Raw genomic sequence first — 22,487 nt, 5'->3', positions numbered from 1 at the left:
AATGTTTATGTCTGCTCAAAGTACCAGGGCCAAGGTATCAACTTTCTTGTCATCATTAACCAGTTCCTTAGCAAACTTCAGACTTTCTTTGATAAGAATCCAAATATGGACAGTCCTTATCACTTAGTCCAAATTCCAAGCTCTTTTTCATGGGATGTAAAGTTATTTTTCTTGAGTGTCTCAGAAAATGACTGGAATACAATGATCATATATTGTATGAATATGAATTACATTGTATGAGTCATCTTTTTGATGAGTAGTTTGTTATCTAGAAATGGTCATGGGATAAGTCATTATCTTGTAATTATTCTTTTTTTTCTTTTTTTCGGTTATACATATATGTTCATTTTTTACATATTTCTGTATGAGTCATGTTGGGAGAGAAAAATCAGAACAAAAAGGAAAAACCATGAGAAAGAAAAAAAAGAAGAAGAAGAAAGGTAAAAAGAAGGGAAAAAAAGGTAAAAATAATGTGTATTGACTCACTGTTCAATCTCCATAGGTCTTCTGTATGCTGATGGCATTTTCCATTCAAAGCTTATTAGGATTACCTTGGATCACTGAATTGTTGAGAACCAGGTCTATCATAGTTGATTATCCTTGCCATTATTCTTGTATATTTAATGTTATATGAACTTTTGTATAATAGGACAAAATCTATAAATTCATCCTCTCTATCCTTGATAATCTCAGTTAAGACAAAAGGGATGATAGGCATTTATGCTATTTCTACATGATTCTGCTAGCCTCTGCTAATGTTCTTTATTTTGGAAGCTGTTTTTTCATGTAGCTTAGAGATTGTGACTATTTATGATGGTAGCATCTACATTTTAAAAACATTTTCCTTAAATTTTTATGTACAGAAGTTATATTTGAACACATTGGTCTGTTATAATGGTATAGTTTCCATATAATTTATTGCTTGAGTTCTTCAGTTTCTTTTGAGGTCTAGATGAAAGAACTGACAGAGATTAAATGACTTGTGCAGGGTCACACAGTTCCTTAAGTATCTGAGGCCTGATTTGAATGATTTTATATGTGATGTATGAATGGAATATAATGGGATTCTGTGTCTAACATAGCATGGCACTCTGCATGTTTAATCTGCATGGTCTCTTCATAAAGTCCTATGAATTCAGGTGAAATGAATATATATATATATATGGGAAATGAGGCTAGTATATCCTTGAGGTCCAAGATGATCTCTGCCCCTGATCCAGACCTTATTTTATCAAACTGGTTTTATTCTATTCAGGGTCTGATAAACAAACATCTGATTTTCTTTTTGAGTGCATTCAGTACATGAATGGCCACCTAGTTCTCTTTTGTAGCAGAAGATCATTCTATCTCTCTGTCTGAACTCTGCTAGTAATGTTATTTATTACTCTTTGACCTTGAGTCTAATGAGTTGCTCAGCTGGGCTCCAAGGATTGGGGGATTTTGGGGGTTTTTTTGTTTTTTATTTGGTTTGTTTTTATCAAATCTATAACCAGTACTTTTCTTTCCATGATGGGTCAGAATCCTTGAAGCTATTGCTTTTCTCAGGTAATTATCTTTTCATATCTAGCTGTCCTTGGTGCAAAGAGATATAAACAGACAGATGGACAGACACAGAAAGAGAAACAGAAAAAGACAGACTAGACCTGACACTCTATCAAATGTGTCAACTAGGTTCCCCATTAACAATAATTAATAATAACATTCAATTATTAGTTATTAATTTGATGTTTAGTCAATAATAGCTGCTGACATTTACATAATGCCAGACACTGTGCAAAATGCTTTACAATTATTATCTCCTTTTATTTTTACAACTACCTTGAGAAGTAGGTGCTATTATTATTCCAATTTTACAGATAAGGAAACTGAGGCAGTCACCCATATGAGTTTAGTTAGGTCTACATCTGAGTCCCTACTTACTGTGCTGTCTCCTGAGAGTAGGAGACAAAGACACATAGGACAATATGCATGTGGTAGTAACCCACACAAACACAATAATACATTTGGGAGTAAATATCCATATACGACTTTCCTTGAAATATAAGTTCTTATTAATCTCATAAGTAAAAATCCAGCCAAGTGGTTTGAATTACCAAGATGTAGTAACTGAGTTGGTCATTAGATGGTGATCTACTCCAGACACCAGCCAAAACTCAGTTAATTTTTATGCTTTCCCTGGATCTCAGCACAATAATACTTTCAGCCTTCAAATGAATCCTTTTGACTGAGAAGGGTGATTTTAAGCCTTTTTGGAGTCTTAATCTAATTTGAATAGGAAAGAAGGATAGGAATAGTCAGGAGGACCTGAATTCAAATCTGACCTCAGACACTTAAAACTTAAAACTTAAAAAAATAGGAAAGTCTCAATCTAATTTGAAAAGGAAAGAAGGATTCAAGTTATTCAGAGCCTACAAGGAAGAGCAATGAGTTTGAAGTTACAAAAAGGCAAATTGAAACTTCATTTTTGGAAAACATTCCCCCAACATTTCAAAGCTCAAGAAATGGAATAGGCTGATTCAGAGAGAACCCCACTTTATTGCAGGTCTTCAAGCAAAGTCTGGATGATATCTGTTGGTATATTCAGGACTGGGGGTGGAGTGGGGAGTTTTCAGGTATGAATTGGACTAGATAACTACCAAAGTCTTTAAATCTAGAAGTCTATTAAATTCTGTGATGATTCTATTACCTAAATCCAATTAAGAATTCACTCTCAATAAGGTGTTCTTTTCTGATCTTTACAAAATTTCTTTGCGCATATTTGTGTTTCTTTCTGCGTATATATTGTTTCTGTTCTCCACTGCCCAAAGTAGAATGCAAGCTCTTTGAGGAAAGAAAATTAACCTTTGGACCTCCACTATCATATACAATTCTATTTTCCACATTCTCACCAAGTTTTCTTTTATATTTTAAATATCCCAGATTTTGAATGTCTGGTGCTTATTGTTCAATGCACTCTAAGATTCAAACTTGTCAGATCTGAATAAATGATATTGTTTTCTAGAGGCAGACTATCTGACCCCTTGCTCAGATATTATTTATCATATTCATTGTTCTTTCTCAGAGTTTTCAAAGAAGAAACACTGTAAGACTTTTACCTATAGTAATGGACTCAAAATACAAAATATTACAAATGTTTTTAGATATAACATGGGGAATTTGTTTTTGCTCAACTATGCATGTTTACTATAAGAGTTTTCTTGTTCTTTATTTGCAGCAAAATAAAAGGGAAAGGGAAGTTAGGGAAGGGGAGAAAAAATTTAGAAAGAGGAAAAAAAGAGTGTCATTGAAGCTTTTGAAGCAAAAGAATCTCAATTGGTAACTTTCAATAGGGAAATGGCTGAAAAAGTTATGGCAGTAATCATATAGGAAGGTAATTGCGCACATAACTGCTTGTTTCTCACTCTATATACAGCAAAGGTACTAGGATTAACTTTTCACCCTGGAACACTACTCCCCTATTCACAGCCCCTTATGTATGACCCAGAATTTGGTGGTAGGCAATTGAACTTCCAGTTTGTACCTGTTCTTTTCCTTTCACTTGTTTAGGCTTCTCTGTGCTAGATCTAGGATTTCTTGATCCTGTGTTAGAATGATTCTGTGGACCTTCTCTAGATAGATTCTGTCCTTAATATCTGGAGAGAGGTTCTCACTGTGATTTTTAAAATGAATTTCCCAATCAGGATTCAGTCTAATACATATTCTAGATCAGTTTAGAAAAGTTGGAGATAGGAAGAAGTTCACTGTATTTCTTCCTATTTTTCTGTCATTTTGGCTCCATCCTCTCTCTGATTATTAGAAATTGTCTATAAGCAGCATTATTTTCTGAGAGTCTGGTACTCTCCAGAGCCAATGACAAAAGTTATTGCCTTTCTATCCTCATACTTAAAATGTGTTTATACTAATAGAATATATTAATCTAAAATCAGTTATCCCTTCTCCAGAACGGAGAAGTGGGAAATGGGAATGATGTCTTTTTGAAACATTTTCTTTTAAAGAAATACAGGTAAAAGGGGCAGCTAGGTAATACAATGGAAAGAGCACCAGCCCTCAACTCAGGAGGACTTGAATTCAAATCTGGCCTCAGACACTTAAAACTTCTTGGCTGTGTGACCCTAGGCAAGTCACTTAACTCCAATTGCCTCAGCAAAAAAAAAAAAAAGAAAGAAAGAAAGAAAGAAATACAGGTAAAAGGACAGAAAGGGCAACAGAAATCATAAATAAGTGAACAGCTTTGAAAGTTACATATTGAATTTATGTTGTAAAAAGAAAAGCGGGACATATATAATAAAAACTCATTGTTTCTTATATAATCTTTTTCTCTCTTATATATGTGGAAATAGCCATTTGGTTAAGTTCAGAAAAAAAAAAGTAAACTAAAAAACAAAACAATAACCCTTCATCTTCCTCTTCCTAAAAAGTCTCTAGGTGTCGGCCATTGACAATCTACATTGCCTATACTTCACAATGTGATTTTTCTGAGACCCTTTTTTTGGCTTGGTATTTTCTATTCTCATTATGACCTGCAGGCCCTTACATACAGAAGAAATTTCTTACACCAAAGACAAGTTAGCTTTCACTACCAACTTCAGCACACTCTGAGCCTTTTCTTTTTTTTCTTTGTAAAAAATCTCCACAAAGGCAGCTAAATAGATTGGGTTTTTTTGTTTTTACACTAGTCATTTTCCCTTAACTTTAGCCCTTGTAGGGTTCTATATTTTAGCTGAAAGGGCTCTTAAAGATTGCCTTGACATCACTCAAAAAGATATCACTTACATGTTAAAAGATTCTGAAGTTCCCTTATCTGATCATTATTTATTAGCTTTTCACCCCATCACTTAATTCTATTCTTCATCCACACCATGATCTCCAATCTCTTGACCTTTCATTTTTCTTCCAGACTATCTCCTTTGCATTAGCCATTCTTTCTTCTTCTCTCCATCTTAACTCCTAAGTGTACTAAATCACTTCACACTGTCTCCTCTCTGAAATCCTTAGCCTCTTATATTGACCATTATGTCCAGTCAACCCTCAATCTTGGATCATTCCTACCATTTATTGCTTTCAAGCCTACATACATGCTACTGAATGAATTAAAATAGAGAAAATCACACAATCTTTCTTTCTAGATCCATTTCAAATTTGTGGTATATAATTCAACAGGGCCCTCATTACTGCTAGGCAACCCTACACTACCTACATTACCAACTCATTATCTTACAGTCCACAGTGGCTCTTCCAAACTTTTTCATCTTTCCTCAAATCTCTCATGACTCCTCTCCTTCAATACTCTCAGTGGAGAATTTTGCCTCATATTTTACAGAAAAAATTAGGGCCATTTGCTGTGAGCTTCATCTTCCCTCTTTCTCATCTATCACTGCTACTTTCCCTTTCTTCACCTCTGTCTCAAATGATGAAGTGGCCTTACTCCTTATCAAGGCTAATTCCCTCTACTTGTTCAAGAGATCCTGTTCTATTCCATCTCCTCCAACAGATTGCTGACTCTTATTCCTCTCTTTCTTATTTCTTATTTTCAATCTCTCCTCATTTACTGTCTGCTTCCCTATTCCCTATGTCTCCTCTCACATGATCCTTTCCCTTTTTTTTTTTAATATATTTTATTTTATTTTATAATAACTTTATATTAACAGAATCCATGCCAGGGTAATTTTTTTTTATAACATTATCCCTTACACTCACTTCTGTTCCGATTTTTCCCCTCCCTCCCTCCACCCCCTCCCCTAGATGACAAACAGTCCTATATATGTTAGATATGTTGCATATATCCTAGATACAATATATGTTTGCAGAACCAAACAGTTCTCTTGTTGCACAGGGAGAATTGGATTCAGAAGGTAAAAATAACCCGGGATGAAAAACAAACATGCAAACAGTTTACATTCATTTCCCAGTGTTCTTTCTTTGGGTGTAGTTGCTTCTGTCTATCCTTGATCAATTGAAACTAGATTAGCTCTCTTTATCAAAGAGATCCACTTCCATCAGAATACATCCTCAAACAATATCATTGTTGAGGTATATAATGATCTCCTGGTTCTGCTCATTTCACTTAGCATCAGTTCATGTAAGTCTCTCCAAGCCTCTCTGTATTCATCCTGCTGTTCATTTCTTACAGAACAATAATATTCCATAACATTCATATACCACAATTTACCCAGCCATTCTCCAATTGATGGGCATCCATTCAATTTCCAGTTTCTAGCCACTACAAACAGGGCTGCCACAAACATTTTGGCACATACAGGTCCCTTTCCCTTCTTTAGTATTTCTTTGGGACATAAGCCCAGAAGTAACACTGCTGGATCAAAGGGTATGTACAGTTTGATAACTTTTTGGGCATAATTCCAGATTGCTCTCCAGAATGGTTAGATTCGTTCACAACTCCACTAACAATGCATCAGTGTCCCAGGTTTCCCACATCCCCTCCAACATTTATCATTATTTTTTCCTGTCAGCCAATCTGACAGGTGTGTAGTGGTATCTCAGAGTTGTCTTAATTTGCATTTCTCTGATCAATAATGATTTGGAACACTCTTTCATATGAGTGGTAATAGTTTCAATTTCATCATCTGAAAATTGTCTGTTCATATCCTTTGACCATTTATCAATTGGAGAATGGCTTGATTTCTTATAAATTTGAGTCAGTTCTCTATATATTTTGGAAATGAGGCCTTTATCAGAACCTTTAACTGTGAAGATGTTTTCCCAGTTTGTTGCTTCCCTTTTTTTTTTTTTTTTTTGACTCTTTTTTTTTTAATTTTTATTTTTTATTTAATGATTACTTTATATTGACAACATTATTCCTTGCACTCGTTTCTTTTCCGATTTTTTTCCCCTCCCTCTCTCCACCCCCTCCCCTAGATGGCAAGCAGTCCTTTATATGTTGGATATGTTGCAGTATATCCTAGATACAATATATGTTTGCAGAACCAAACAGTTCTCTTGTTGCATAGGGTGAATTGGATTCAGAAGGTATAAATAATCCGGGAAGAAAAACTAAAATGCAGAAGAAGTTTCACCATAAATTGAATATGTCTAAAATTTTTCTCTTAAAGCCATTCTGAAGGCAGTAAGATACCCACTATATTCATCCCCCTCCATTCTTTCTCTCAGATATAATAGGTTTCCTTTGCCTCTTCATGAGATGTAGTACCCCAACTTTACCCTTTTTCTGGTATAATGTCCTTTCCACATCTAGTTTCTAGAACAAAGTATACATGTATTCTTAATACATCTTTATAGCAGAAATATAGTTCCCAAGATTAATCTTTACCTTTTTAGATTTCTCTTTAGTTCTATATTTGTAGATCAAACTTTTTGTTAAGTTCTGGCTTTTTCATCAAAAATAGGTGAAATTCGCTTACTTCGTTGAATGTCCATCTTCTTCCCTGGAAAAAGATGCTCATTCTAGCTGGGTAAGTTATTTTTGGTTGCATACCAAGTTCCTTAGCCTTTTGGAATAGCATATTCCAGGCCCTTCGATCCTTTAATGTGGATGTTGCTAGATCCTGGATGATCCTTATTGTGGCTCCTCGATACTTGAATTGGGTTTTTCTAGCCGCTTGCAATATTTTTTCCTTCGTCTGAGGGTTCTGGCATTTGGCCACTATATTTCTTGGTGTTTTGATTTTAGGATCCCTTCCAGTAGGTGATCGATGAATTCTTTCAATGTCTATTTTACCCTCCGTTTCTATGACTTCTGGGCAGTTCTCTTTGATAATTTCCTGGAAAATAGTGTCCAGGCTCTTTTTTTTCATCATGCCTTTCTGGGAGTCCAATGATTCTCAGATTGTCTCTCCTGGATCTGTTTTCCAGGTCTGTTGTTTTCCCCAGAAGGTATTTCACATTCTTTTCCATTGTTTGATTTTTTTGGATTTGCTTGACTGATTCTTCTTGTCTCCTCGAGTCATTCAATTCCATTTGTTCAATTCTGATTTTCAATGAAGTATTTTCTTCACTCACTTTTTAAATATCTTTTTCTAATTGTCCAATTGAGTTCTTTTGTTCTGTGGAATTTTTTTCCATTTCGCCAATTTTGTTTTTTAGAGAGCTATTTTCTGTTTCCAGTTCACTAATCCTATTTTTCAAGGATTTTATTTCTTTATCCACTCTATCTTTAAATGAGTGGGATGACTTCTCCAGACTCTCTCGCCAAGCCTCCCTTTCCTTTTCCCATTTTTCTTCTAGCTCTCTTGTGAGAGCCTTTTTAATTTCTTCTGTGAGATTCATCTGTGCTGAGGAACAGATGATGTCCTCCTTTGGGGATTCACCTGGAGACGGTCTGTTTTTAGTCTCCTCAGGTTTTAGAGTCTGCTCTCTATCCATATAGAAGCTGTCAAGGGTTAAAGTCCTTTTCAGTTTTTTGCTCATTTTGTTAGAGAAGAATCAAAGACAAACTAGCAAAAAAGAAAAAAAGAAAAAACCCCTAAATGGAGTCTGCTTTTTGTGGGAGAGGGGCTGGGTGGTGTTACCGAGCTTCCTCTACAGACTGCGGGGGCAGCAGCGAGGCACTAGCAGGACTGTGCTGCGCCTGCACTCTGAGACTCCGAGATCGTGCCGAGACACTGTGGGGGAGGGGTGGCCAGGTCCAGAGAGACTCCAGCTGTTTGGGGTTGTATTCTTCACTCCCAGTGTTTGTAGCTTTTCTGCTGGACTACTGACTTGCTGCCAGGGCAAAGTATCCAATCCTGTAGCAAAGCTCTCCCCAAAGAGACGGCTGAGTTCACACCCCACCCCCTCCGGTCTGCTTGGCTGTGAGCTGCCTGCCGGGCTCTCGCTGCTGCCGCCTGCCTGCCCTCAGCTTGTGCCGATCTAAAACCGTCCCCACCCTCAAGCAAAAACAGACCTTTCCTGGCGAATTTCAAGGATGTCTTCTCTTGGTAACTATTTGTGGGGTTTTTTTCAGTCAAGCATTAATTCAGAGGCTTGTAATGAAATGGATTTTGAGAGAAAACACGGAGCTTACACAGCTATGAGCCTCTTCTCCGCCATCTTGGCTGAAAGTCCCAAGAAAATTCCTTTTTTTTTTTTAAATAATTATAACTTTTTATTGACAGAACCCATGCCTGGGTGATGGTTTACAACATTATCCCTTGCACTCATTTCTGTTCTGACTTTTCCCCTCCCTCACTCCAGCCCCTTCCCTAGATGGCAAGCAGTCCTATACATGTTAAATATGTTGTAATATATCCTAGATACAATATATGTGTGCAAAACCAAACAGTTCTCTTGTTGCACAGGAAGAATTGGATTCAGAAGGTAAAAATAACCTGGGAAGAAAAACAAAAATGCAAGCAGTTTACATTTATTTCCCAATGTTCTTTCTTTGGGTGTAGCTGCTTCTGTCCATCATTGATCAATTGAAACTGAGTTAGATCTCTTTGTCAAAGAAATCAACTTCCATCAGAATACATCTTCATACAGTATCATTGTTGAAATGTATAATGATCTCCTGGTTCTGCTCATTTCACTTAGCATCAGTTCATGTAAGTCTCTCCAAGCCTCTCTGTATTCATCCTGCTGGTCATTTCATTTTTTTTTTTAATAACTTTATATTGACAGAACCCATGCCAGGGTAATTTTTTACAACATTATCCCTTGCACTCACTTCAGTTCCGATTTTTCCCCTCTCCCTCCACCCCCTCCCCCAGAAGGCAAGCAGTCCTTTACATGTTGAATAGGCTACAGTATATCCTAGATACAATATATGTTTGCAGAACCGAACAGTTTTCTTGTTGCACAGGGAGAATTGGATTCAGAAGGTATAAATAACCCGGGAAGAAAAACAAACATGCAAACAGTTTACATTCATTTCCCAGTGTTCTTTCTTTGGGTGTAGTTGCTTCTGTCCATCCTTGATCAATTGAAACTAGATTAGCTCTCTTTATCAAAGAGATCCACTTCCATCAAAATACATCCTCAAACAGTATCATTGTTGAGGTATATAATGATTTCTTGGTCCTGCTCATTTCACTTTGCATCAGTTCATTTAAGTCTCGCCAGTCCTCTCTGTATTCATCCTACTGGTCATTCCTTATAGAACAATAATATTCCATAACGTTCATATACCACAATTTACTCAACCATTCTCCAATTGATGGGCATCCATTCATTTTCCAGCTTCTAGCCACTACAAACAGGGCTGCCACAAACATTTTGGCACATACAGGTCCCTTTCCCTTCTTTAGTATTTCTTTGGGGTATAAGCCCAGTAGTAGCACTGCTGGATCAAAGGGTATGTACAGTTTGATAACTTTTTGGCATAATTCCAGATTGCTCTCCAGAATGGTTGGATTCGCTCACAACTCCACCAACAATGCATCAGTGTCCCAGTTTTCCCACATCCCCTCCAACATTCATCATTATTTTTACCTGTCATCTTAGCTAATCTGACAGGTGTGTAGTGGTATCTCAGAGTTGTCTTAATTTCTCTGATCAATTGTGATTTGGAACACTCATATGAGTGGAAATAATTTAAATTTCATCATCTGAAAATTGTCTGTTCATATCCTTTGACCATTTTTGAATTGTAGAATGGCTTGATTTCTTATAGAGTCAATTTTCTATATATATTTGGAAATGAGGCCTTTATCAGAACCTTTAACTGTGAAAATGTTTTCCCAGTTTGTTGCTTCCCTTCTAATCTTGTTTGCATTAGTTTTATTTGTACAAAGGCTTTTTGATTTGATGTAATCAAAATTTTCTACTTTGTGATCAATAATGATCTTTAGTTCATCTTTGGTCACAAATTTCTTCCTCCTCCACAAGTCTGAGAAATAAACTATCCTATATTCCTCTAATTGATTTATAATCTCGTTCTTTATGCCTAAAGCATGAACCCATTTTGATCTTATCTTGGTATATGGTGTTAAGGGTGGGTCCATGCCTAATTTCTGCCATACTAATTTCCAGTTATCCCAGCAGTTTTTGTCAAATAGTAAATTATTATCCCAAAAGTTAGGGTCTTTGGGTTTGTCAAACACTAGATTGCTACAGTTGACTATTTTGTCTTGTGAACCTAACCTATTCCATCACATGATCCTTTCATCTCTGCCATCTGTAGTTAAACTCCTAGAAAGAACTATTTATAATAGGTCTCTCTACTTTTGTCTTCTTACTCTCTTTTTAACCCCTTATAATTTGACTTCCTACTTCATCATTTTGTTGAAACTGCTCTTACCAAAGTTATTGGTATTGCCAAATCCAATGGCCTCTTTTCAGTCCTCATTCTCCCTCACCTCTCTTTAACACTGTTGATCACTCTTTCCTCCATCATACACTAGGTTTTTAGCATACATTCTCTCCTGGTTCTCTTCCAACTTGAGTGCTTCTTGTCCATCTCCTTTGCTAGCTCCTCATTCATATCATGTCCTCTAATTATAGGAGTCCCTCAGGATTTTGTTCTGGGTCCTTTTCTCTTCTCCCTCTCTACTTCTTATCTTGATTATCTTATCAATCCTCATATAATTTAATCACCATCTTTTTGTCAATGATTCTCAAATTTACCTAGTGTATTCCATCTGCTCTACTGATCTCCAATTTTACATCCCCAACATCTTAAACTGTATATCCAGGAAATATCTTAAACTTAATTTGTAGAAAACAGAACTTATTATTCTTCCCTTTCTCCTAACCTTCCCTATTACTAGAGAGGGTAACATCATCCTCCAAATCCTTCAGACTTGCAACCAAGGAGTCATCTTGGATTCTTCATTCTCTCATCCCTTATATCCAATCTGTTGCCAAAGCTTATTTCTTGGACATACCTCCTTCTCTGCTCTAACGCTGCCGTTCCTCTGGTGCAGGAGCTCTTCACCTCACACTGCTGATGGAGCCTGCTTGCCTCAAATCTCTCCTCACTCTAATCTGTACTCCATTCAGTCACTCGAATGATTTTCCATTTTCCTAAAGTTCAGGCTTGGTGACATCACCATTGCCCCCTACTCAATAAACTTCCTATTGCCTCCAGAAGCAAATACAAAATACTTTGAAATTCAAAGTCCTTTCCTACCTTTCCAGTCCTCTTCTACCTCACTCTCTGACAGGTACCATTTAATCCAGTGACCCTGGCTTCCTTCACCTCCCAATAAAACTTTTCCTTCCCCTGGAAATTGAGTGGATGTCCATCAGTTGGGAAATGGCTGAATAAGTTATGGAATATGAAAGTAATGGGATATTATTGTTTAAGAAACGATGAGCAGAATGATTTCAGAAAAATCTGGAAAGACACAAACTGATGCTAAATGAAGTGAGCAGAACCAAGAGACATTATACACAGAAACAACAAGCTTATGTGATGATCAGCTCAAATGGACTTGGCTCTTTCCTCGGTGGTTCAAGGGCCACAGAACCAAAGACCATCTGAGATGTTGTGTCTAATGGGCACAAGCCCAAAAGCCATTTTAGATGCTTTCCAGTTGTGATACTCCGTAGTGGTCTGAGTTTCCTCATTTGTACAAAGGGCAGAGCACTAAAGGCCATCTTAGGTGCTTTTCAGCTGTAATACTCTATAGACCTAGGATTCTGTTTCCAAAGTTTCTCTCTTCCTGTAAAATACAGCTCAGGCACCATTTTTTCCCCACAAAACCTTTTTTGATCCCCACAATTACCTTGGGAGTGCCCTCCATCCCAAATGTCTTGTATTTAATACACATATATACTCACTCTACACATACATATATTGATGAGTCTAGATATAGGGTACCTAAATGAAATTAGGGTTTAGTTGAGGTCTAGTGGCAGGGCAAAAGTCCCCTGTAAAGGAATCAATCTAGATTGATAAAGGCGTTTATTACGGGGTTTGGAAGGAAGGTTAAAGTCTAGTTAAGGAAACAGGTGAAGGTAGAGATAAGAGGGCACCGGAAACAGGATTCCAGGGGGCAGAGAGTCCTTGGTGCCAGGCCTAAGGCTGGCATGTTTGGAACCTTTGCAAAGAGAGGGCTCCAGCTGGGCTCTTTTATAATGAGAGATTTAGCTAAAGGGGCCTGTGGGTGGGAAACCCTCCTCCATGGGTTTCAGCCAGGGCTAGAATTTGCTTGGTGGGGGTTGGGAAACCTGAGCAGATCATTAGGATGGGGGCTGGGACAGCCCAAGTCGGCTCAGATCCGATAGGGGCTGGACAAGCCCGGATCTCTTCTTGGAATTCAAAGGGATGCTTTTGACCAGGATTTGTGAATCAAAGATCCTAACTGCCTGAGTTGATAATGCATCAGCCAGGAGGGGCTGGGAATCAGAAGGGAACAAATCAATCTGAAAGGACTAGTTTTTAAAGGGACCACAACCCGCTTCAATATTACATGTACATAAAAACACATTAAAAAACTCACATAATTCTCATTCCTAAGGCTATATTCAATATGTAATATATATGCATATTTATACAAATATATTTGTATTTGTTAATTTTATATTTATGCTGAATAAATTTCCATTTAAATTTACTACAGAATGTAAGCTCTTGAGGAGCTTCGTTTTTTGTATTTATATCCTCAGGCACTGACACAGTGCCAGGCGCACAGTATGTGTCTGTTGATTGGAAGCACAGAATCAGGAGGTTGAGGGGGAGGGGGAGGACTGATTTTCAATGATGGTGAGTTCTGAAATAAAGATCTTAAGATTTTACATTCGTGCAATCAGAAGCCAGAATACGGCGGCTTTTAGTCCTCTCCCCAAAGGCCCTGTCTTCGATAAGAATCTAGACCCGCTCCTACCCTTTGACCTATACCCTTTGGCTTTGGTCCTCTTACCCTTATCTTCCCCCCCGCAAAATCCAAAGGAAAGAGGCGGAGTCCGCACCGCTGAGAGCGGACCAATCGGAGGAGAGATGAATAGGAAGTAAAGGATTGCCATGCGCCTGCCTTTTCTAGGAGGGCGGGGCCGCGAGCAAGTTGGGGCGCGCCGCTGGGTTAAGGGGCACGCGTACGCGTCGGGGCGGCGCAGGGGCTGCCGGTCCTAGTCTTGGCGTGGGGCTGTGGTGTGAGAGGCTGGAGGCTGCGGTAGTGGCTGCGGTAGCGCAGAGCTGGGATGTCGCGCACGGTGAGGAGATCCCCCTCCCCCCACTCTCCCGGAGGCCCCTACCCTGTGTGGCCTAAGGCCCGCCCCTTCCCCCTAGACCTCTGCCTACGAACCTGACCTATCTCTTCACCCCGATACGTCCTTCACTCCCTACATCTCCTCGACCCAGAGACATCCCTCACCCCACCGAGAAACCAATCCCCTTCCCATAGACCCCAAGATATTTCCCTCGGCTTCCTGATACCTCCCCCCAGAAACTCCGATTCTGCTTCCCCCACCTTAAACGCTCTGCACCCCTAGAGGAAGAAGGGGGGGCGTTTGTTTCTCGGGGAGATAGCCTACCCACCCGAGCTGCGTCTTACCCGCGACTCCTACCCCATAATCGTCCGGAATCCTCTCTGGGGAGGACTCCCATCCTGATCTTTCCCTCCCCTAACCTTCCTGTTGTTCACGCGGTAGGAGTCCCTCCTCCCCCCCTTGCAGTCACTGCCCTGTCTTCTTGGAAGCGAATTATCCTATTTGTCGCGCTTTATACGCTTCCTCTGATTTTATCTGGTTATCTCCACGGTATTGTCCAGAATATGAAAGTAGTGGTTAAAGGGCCGGTCTGGAAGTTAGGAAGATCTAGATTTGAATATTGCTTCTTACACTGAGTAGCTATGAGTTAAACTGAAATTGCCCAGGGAATTTTCATATCTGGAGTTTCCTACCTAAAAGAACAGGTGCATACGGAAAACAAACAAACCTTCCAAACTCTTGAAGAAATTAAAGTTTAGACAACTGTCCTGACTTAAAAGACCTGTCTCTTTATCCTCTGTGCTTTCAATTCTGCATCCCATTATCCCCAATCCTCAAAATCTGCATCCTCAAATCCCAATAAAAGAGGGTTCTGCTTCTTCTGATTTCCCAATATCTTAGGAGATCCTGGGAGGAGTGTGCTTTGGTAGGCAAAATAATGTTATTTTTAAAGTGCATTAAAATGAGATTCTGCCTTGATCAAACTATATCTTTGAATATTGTGTTTCCTTCTTGGTGTTACATTTTAAGAAAGACAGTGTGATAAGCTGGAAGATGTCCAAAGGAAAGCAGCCAGGATGCAAGCCCTTGAGATCTTGCCATAAGTGATTCTGGGAATTTCTTAAAAGTATTTGAACAATTGCCACATAAAAAAGGGATTAGATTGGTCCGAGAAATAGAAGCTATGATTAGACAAATTTAGGAAACATCTCTTCACAATGTTGTTTAGTCATTTTTTTTTTCCAGTCATGTCAGACTCTTTGTGACCCCTTTAGGAGCTATCTTGGCAAAGATACTGTTTTGGTTTGCTTTCTTCCAATCCAACTCATTTTGCAGATAAGGAAATTGAGGCAAACAAGGTTAAATGACTTGCCCAAGATCATACATGAGAATTCAGGAGAAGTCTTTTTGACTCTAGGCCCTGAACTATTTATTATTCATTATACCATCCAACTGCCCTATTCCTAACAATGAGAATTATGCAAAACTATAATGGACTACTTCAAGAGGAGGTAGACGCCTCATATGTGTAGTTTGTGTTAATAACTGCTTCTTTGTAGAGATGTTTTAGAAACATGGTTTCTTGGACCAAGTATTGGATTTTTTAAGTTCCAGGTTCATGTTCTTATTTTTGTGTTTTTCTTATTTGTAGCAATGCTATGATTTACTACCACATACAACATACCATAAGCTCAAAACCCTTAGGGTGTTACATTACTGTTGGTGGTAACTGGTATTTAACATTGAACTTAAAATAAAATGATGTAGCCAGAAAGATGTTTAGAAATTACTTGATTTAGCACCCTCCTTTTCTGGAAGAGGCCATAGAGGGAAAAGACTTGCTGAAGATAAGAGAGCACTCTAATCTACAGCCAGGTGCCCTGATTTCTCTGGGCCAGGCTTTTCCTGCTATACTACATTGCCTCCCATCAACAGTCTAATTCAGTGGCCTTGGTGTTCTTAGTAATGACTAGCTAGCTAGCATTAAGTAAGAGTCCTTGACATGCTTGAGAAAACTGAGTATCTCTGTTCCTCTTCTGACTCTAATTAGCTGTGTGATTTTGTGAAAATCTTTGAGTGTTCAGTTTTTGCTTATGAAAAATGAGGGGGATAGATGGATTTATCAGCTCTCTATAAGGAAAATACCCAGTGCCAAAGTAAGTTAGGCTACCTCATAAGGTAGTGAGTTCTCTGTCATTGAAGGTCTGAAAGCAGTCATTGAAGAGATTCTCATCCCAATATAAGTTAGAATAGATGGTTGCTTTCAGTTCTGAGATTCTAAATTTTTGTGACTAAGTAGTTTCCAAGACCCTTCTTGAGCTCTCAGAAGCTATGATTCCATTCATACCAGTATTAAAGACATGGAAAATATTGGCATAAAAATGTATATAGGTATATGACACTTTGTTGAATGAATGAATATACTTTTGAGTTGGTTCCCTACGGTGTCCCTTGTGACCTGTTGCACATAGCTGTCTGTTTGATTGAAATGCAGTCTGTGTCCAGAAAGCAGAATTGGTTTTTTATGAAGAAATGGATGGGTATCAGGGTGAAATTCAAGGAAGAAAAAATCAATAGAGGTGATGGACTAGAAAATAAGAATGGATGGAAGGATTAAAAGCCACCCAGTTTCATAGTTGGAAGGAACTTCAGAAGCTATCTAGTCCAACTCATACTTAACAGATAATCTTTTCTACAAGATACCCTAAAAGAGCTCATACAGCCATTACTTGAAGGTTGCCAATGAGGGAGAATCCATTACCTCCTAATAGTTATGCTCTTGGAGAGATCTAGTGTTAGGAAATATTGCCTCTAAAAGGCCTAAATGTACCTCTTTACAATTTCTGCTCATTGCTCTAGTTCTGCTCTTTGGGTAAGGACAATAAGGATAATCCCTTTTTCATATAGTCCTTCAAATACCTGAATCTTTTCTTCTGTAGGCTAAACAGCTCCATATCCGTTTAGTGGTTCTCAAAGTATCCCTGATGGTCCTGAGACCCTTTCAGAAGATCCTTGAAGTCAAAACTATTTTCATAATAATACTAAGACATTTTAATTTCTAATATGGTAAATATCTACAGATATAACCCACAGAAATAAGAATTCTTTGAAAATATTCAATAATTTAAAAATACAATAAAGGGCTCCTAAAGCCAAAAAAAAATTGGCAACTAATCTTGTAGATTGGTATGGAAAGAAATCAGTCAGTAAACAAGGATTTATTAAATAATTTGCTATGTGCCAAGAGCTTTCTAAATTAGGGGTAGTGGGAGCTCATGTTTATAAAGATCCAAAAATGAAACTATCCCTATCCTGTAGGAGTCTAGCAAGGTAAATAACAAGTACAGATAAAAGTGTGTGTGTGTGTGTGTGTGTGTGTATAATACATATAGAGAGGGTGTGTATGGCGTATACACACCATATGTTTACACGTGTACACACATTCTCATATGCATATATAGATATATCTATCCTTATCATCTTTGATGGACCTAAAATTTCTTGAGAGCAAGGATAGTTTCATTTCCAAGTCAGATTTGTATCTTTTTTATTTATGTGTGTATATATGTGTGTGTGTGTGTGTGTGCGCGCATATGTGTCTGTGCTTGTGTGTATATTAAATAGAAGATAATTTATAAGAGGGAGGCAGTTAGGTATGAGGAAAGCCTAATGTTGGGAGCATTTGATTTGAGCTTTAAACAAAATTGAGAGGTTGAAGTAAGAAGGGCATTCCTTTTATGGGTGATAATCTGTGCATTTGCATGGAGACAAGGTGGAATGTCATATTCAGAAAAAGGTGACAGTATTAGTTTGGCTGGATTGTAGAATACATGAAGGGATGTACAACAAACCTGTAAAGTTAGGTTGAAATCATACTAGAAAAGATTCTAAAAGATGTACTTTATCCTAGAGGCAGTAGGGAGCCATTGGAACCTCTTGAGCACGGGAATGACATGGTCAGACCTGTGCTTTAGAAATATCACTTTGGCAGCTATGTGGAGGATGAATTAGAGAGGTGAGAGACTTCCTACGGTCATACAAAGTCATAGTGCTACTGTAACACTATCAGGAGGTACATTTTATTTTCTAACTATATACCACCATGCTAGACTTTTATTAGTCCAGAGGGCTAAGAGCTAGAAGAGACCTCAGCGGCTGTTTAATTCTTAATCTCTCCCATTTGACAGATGAAGAAACTTGGAATCCAGAAAGGTTAAGGAGTGACTTGCTTAAGATCAACACAGGTGGTCAATACCAGAAGTGGAATAAGGCAGGGAAGAAGACATGAAAGTAGTCAAGGTGATAAGGCTGCTAGATTCAGCAAAAAGAGTTTGGACTGGGTGATAGAGACAGAGTAAATCTCCAGGAGAAGTTACTAAATAATGAGAACAGTAGGAAGGTCTGGGAGTATCCGTGAGGAGTAACACCACCTCCTTCTGACCATGGTATCAGAGGACATGAGAGAAGGATCATCTTGTCTAAGAGTGTGACTAGGGATGCAGTATCTTCCAGTGGGAACTAGGCTTCTATGAACACAGGAAGATGGGAAGAATAAGGATAAGGTCCAGGGTAAAAAGGTATGTCTCAAATTTATTAGAAAGCTGAAAGTGACCACAGAGATCAGTATCTAATTCCTTCATTTTATAGATTTGAAAATTGAGTTCCAAAGAGACTCAGTGAGCTGGCTTAGTAAGTAGTTTAGTAGTTAGTTTTCAGAATAATGCCAGATCAAGAGCTCTTCATACTACACTTCTAGTAAGAGAAATCAGAACTATAAGAGTTTTGGCCAAGATGGATATTTTCAAAGGAAGGCTAGAAAGGACTGTGCAAAACAACTAATTATATTAATTCATACTTGATTAACTCCAGTTATAGGTGGTTTATGTCTTAGAATTCTCTCATGTCGTAACATGTTTGCTTTTTGCCAACTTTATACAAGTTTGGAAAGGAAAACCTAGTCTCCTAACTCCTAGTGTTCTTTCAAGTTGATTATACCATGTTACTCAACATTTTTTATTTATTAACTAATAAGCAGTATACATACCAGCCATCCTAAGCTTCCCTTCCTATGTAATACTGTGGCTTTCTTACTATTTGGCTGCAGCACTGACAGGATGTACATTTTATTTTCCTGCTGTATACCACCATCCTATGCTTTTTTTTTTTTTTTTTTTTTTAAGTAGAGGGCTAAGACACAAGGGAAAATGGTGAGAAATAGTATGGAAGATATAATTTGAAATTAAGAAACGAGGGGGCAGAACCAAGACAGCAGAGTAAAGACAGGGACTTACCCAAGTTCTTCCCCCAAACCCTTCCAAATTTCTTTAAATAATGACTAAACAAACTTTAGCACAACAGAACCCCAAAAAAGATGGGAGTGGAACAATTTTCCAGCAAAGACAAATTGGAAGGTCAGCATGCATGGTTTTGCACCATAGTGGTAGTCCAGCACTGGCCTAGCACAGGCACAGGCACCACCAAAGCAGGAGGAGGTCTTGGAGTTCCTGAATCAGCGGCAGTATTAGCAATTTCCAGAGCTCTCAGTCCAGAGACGCCAAAGATGACATTTTTTTAAACTTTGTTTTCCAAATACATGTAAAGAGAGTTTTCAACATTCTTTTTTCTGATTAATTGGGGGAGGTGAAGAGGGAACATGATTTGTCCAGGGTCACACAATTAGGAAGTATTAAGTATCTTGAGGTTTAAATTGAGGTGGTCCTGACTTCAGGGTTAATGCTTTATTCACTGTACCATAGTTGTACTTCAACATTCATTTCTGTAAGACTCTTCCAGATTTTTTTCTCTCTCTCCCTTATCTCCCCTTTTTTTAAGATAACAAGCAATCTGATATAGGTTAAATATGAGCATTTCTTTTAAACATTTTCATATTTGCCATGTTATGTAAGAAAAATCAGACCAAAAGGTAAAAAAAAAATGAAAATACTATGCTTCAATTCATGTTCACTCTCCATTGTTGTCTCTATTTGAAAATACCTTGAAATCACTGCATTGTTGAGAAGAGGCAAGTCCATCACGGTTAATCATTACATAATCTTGTTACTATATTCAGTGTTCTCTTGGTTCTGCTCACCTCACTCATGTAAGACTTTTCAGAGTTTTCTGAAATTGCCCAACTCATCTTTTTTATAGAACAAAAATATTTCATTACATTCATATACTGTAACATATTCAGCCATTGCCCAGCTGGTGGGCAGCCATTCAATTTCTAGTTTCTTGCAGAACAGAAAGGGCTGCTACTTTTGCACATGTGAGTACTTTTCCCTTTTTTATGATTTCCTTAGGATATTTATGACTGCTGGATCAAAGATAGCCCAATTGATAACCCTTTGGGTATAGTTCCAAATTGCTGTCTAGAATGGTTGAATCATTTCATAACTTCACCAACAATGCATTAATGCCCCAGTTTTCCCACATCCCCTCCAACATTTAACATTATCTTTTCCTGTCATCTTAACCAATCAGAAATACAAAAAGCTAATGAAGTGAAGAATGCCTTAAAAAGCAAAATAGACTAAATGGAAAAGAGGTACAAAAACTTACTGGAAAAAATAAACCCTTGAAAATTGGAATTGAGCTAGTAGAAGCTAATGACTTTATGAGATATCAAGAAACAAAACCAAAAGAATGAAAAAAAAAAAAAAAGAAAATAGTGTGAAATATTTCATTGGAAAAACAATTGGCTTGAAAAATAGATCCAAGATAGGTAATTTTAAAATTATTGGTCTAAATGAATGCCATGATCAAGTAAAAAAGAGCTTGATTATTACCTTTTTTTTTTTTTTTTTCTGAAGCAATTGCCCAGAGTCATACAGCTAGGAATTATTAAGTGTCTGAGGCCAGATTTGAACTCTGGTCCTCCTGACTTCAGAGCTGGTTTTGTATCCATTGTGCCACTTGGCTGCCCCTTGAATATTATCTTTCAAGAAATCATCAAAGAAAACTCTTGAAATTCTAGAATCAGAGAGTAAATTAGAAATTGAAAGAATCCATCAATCACCTCCTTAAAGAGATCCCAAGGTGAAAACTCCCAGGAATATTGTACCCAAATTCTGGAACTCCCAGGTAAAGAAGAAAATATTACAAGCAGACAGAAAGAAACAATTCAAGTATAGTGGAGTTCCAATAAGGATAACAGAAGATTTAGTAGCTTCTACATTAAAAGATCGGAGGGTTTGGAATATGATATTCCATAGAGCAGTGGGAGCTAGGATTACAACCGAGAATCACCTATCCAGCAAAACTGAATATAATATTTCAGAGAAATATGGTCATTTAGTGAAATAAAGGAATTTCAAGCATTTGTGATAAATAGACCAGAGTTGAATAGAAAATTTGATTTTCAAATACAGGACTTAGTCGAAGCATAAGGAGATAATCAGGAAAGCAACTTAATAAGGTTTATCTTTTTACATTGCTACATAAAAGGATGATACTTGAACTCAGAACTTTTTTCATTATTATGACAATTAAGGAGTACATATAGACTCTTCCAGATTTTCCCACATCCCCTCCAACATTTATCATTATCTTTTCCTGTCATCTTAACCAATCAGACTTGCCCAGAGTCATACAGCTAGGAAGTATTAAGTGTCTGAGGCCAAATTTGAACTCTGGTCCTCCTGACTTCAGACCTGGCTTTGTACCCATTGTGCCACTTGGCTGTGAGCTGAATATGAAGGGATATCTAAAACAATAAAATTAAGGAGTAAGAGAGGCATGTTCTGGAAGAAAGGCGAAAGGAGAGGTAGAATGGTATAAATTATCTCCCCCCAAAAAGGAGGCAAGACATTTTGTTTTCTTTCTTTTTTTTTCCCTTTTGGATCTGATATTTCCTGTGCAGCATGGTATTTGTGGAAATAATGTGTAGAGGAATTACACATATTTAACATATTAAATCACTTGCTGACTGGGGGGGAGGGGGAAAGGAGGGAAAAAAATTAGAACACAAAATTTTGTAGGGATGAATGTCAAAAATTATCCATAAAATAAAATAAATAAATAGTCATATTTATTTATAAAATAAAGAAAATAAAATAAAAAGCTATAATTAAAAAAAGATTTTAAAAATGCAAAAAAAAAAAAAAAAAAAAGACAAGAAAAAGCTTTTACAGTATAAGGGAAGGGGGATGAGTGAACCTTATTCTCATCAGAATTTGCCTGAAAGAGGAAATAACATACACACTTAATAAGAGATCTATCTTACACTGATACTAAGTGAAATGAGTAGACTCAAGAGAACATTGTACACAGCAACAAGATTATGTAATGATCATCTATGAGGGACTTGGCTCTTTTCAATAGTAGTGTGATTTAAGACAACAGACTTGTGATGAAAAGAGCCATCACATCCAGAGAAAGAACTATGGAAACTGAATGTGGAACAGACCATAATGTTTTTACTTTTTGTTGTTTGCTCTTTT

The 22,487-nt window shown here is 37.6% G+C and overlaps 1 protein-coding gene across 2 annotated transcripts in view; it reads left to right on the top strand.

Annotated features, from left to right (window-relative positions):
• The first annotated feature begins 372 nt into the window (after positions 1-372).
• Positions 373-22,487, top strand: part of ADCK5 (aarF domain containing kinase 5) — a 46,575-nt gene continuing 24,460 nt past the window's right edge. Inside the window, exon 1 of one of the 2 annotated variants that reach the window (XM_051971291.1) lies at positions 373-461. Coding sequence is in view for 1 of the 2 variants with exons in the window: in XM_051971290.1 (XP_051827250.1) it covers positions 14,038-14,049 (12 nt within the window). In the remaining variant the exon portion in view is untranslated. Of the gene's footprint in view, positions 462-13,938; positions 14,050-22,487 lie in introns of those variants that run through there. The other variant, XM_051971290.1, reaches the window with a different exon arrangement.

Source organism: Antechinus flavipes, chromosome 1 (assembly GCF_016432865.1).
Source record: "Antechinus flavipes isolate AdamAnt ecotype Samford, QLD, Australia chromosome 1, AdamAnt_v2, whole genome shotgun sequence".
NCBI classification, from domain to species: Eukaryota; Metazoa; Chordata; class Mammalia; order Dasyuromorphia; family Dasyuridae; genus Antechinus; species Antechinus flavipes.
The sequence above is the reverse complement of the archived record's forward strand: the minus strand, read 5'-3'. Positions and strand labels throughout refer to the sequence as shown.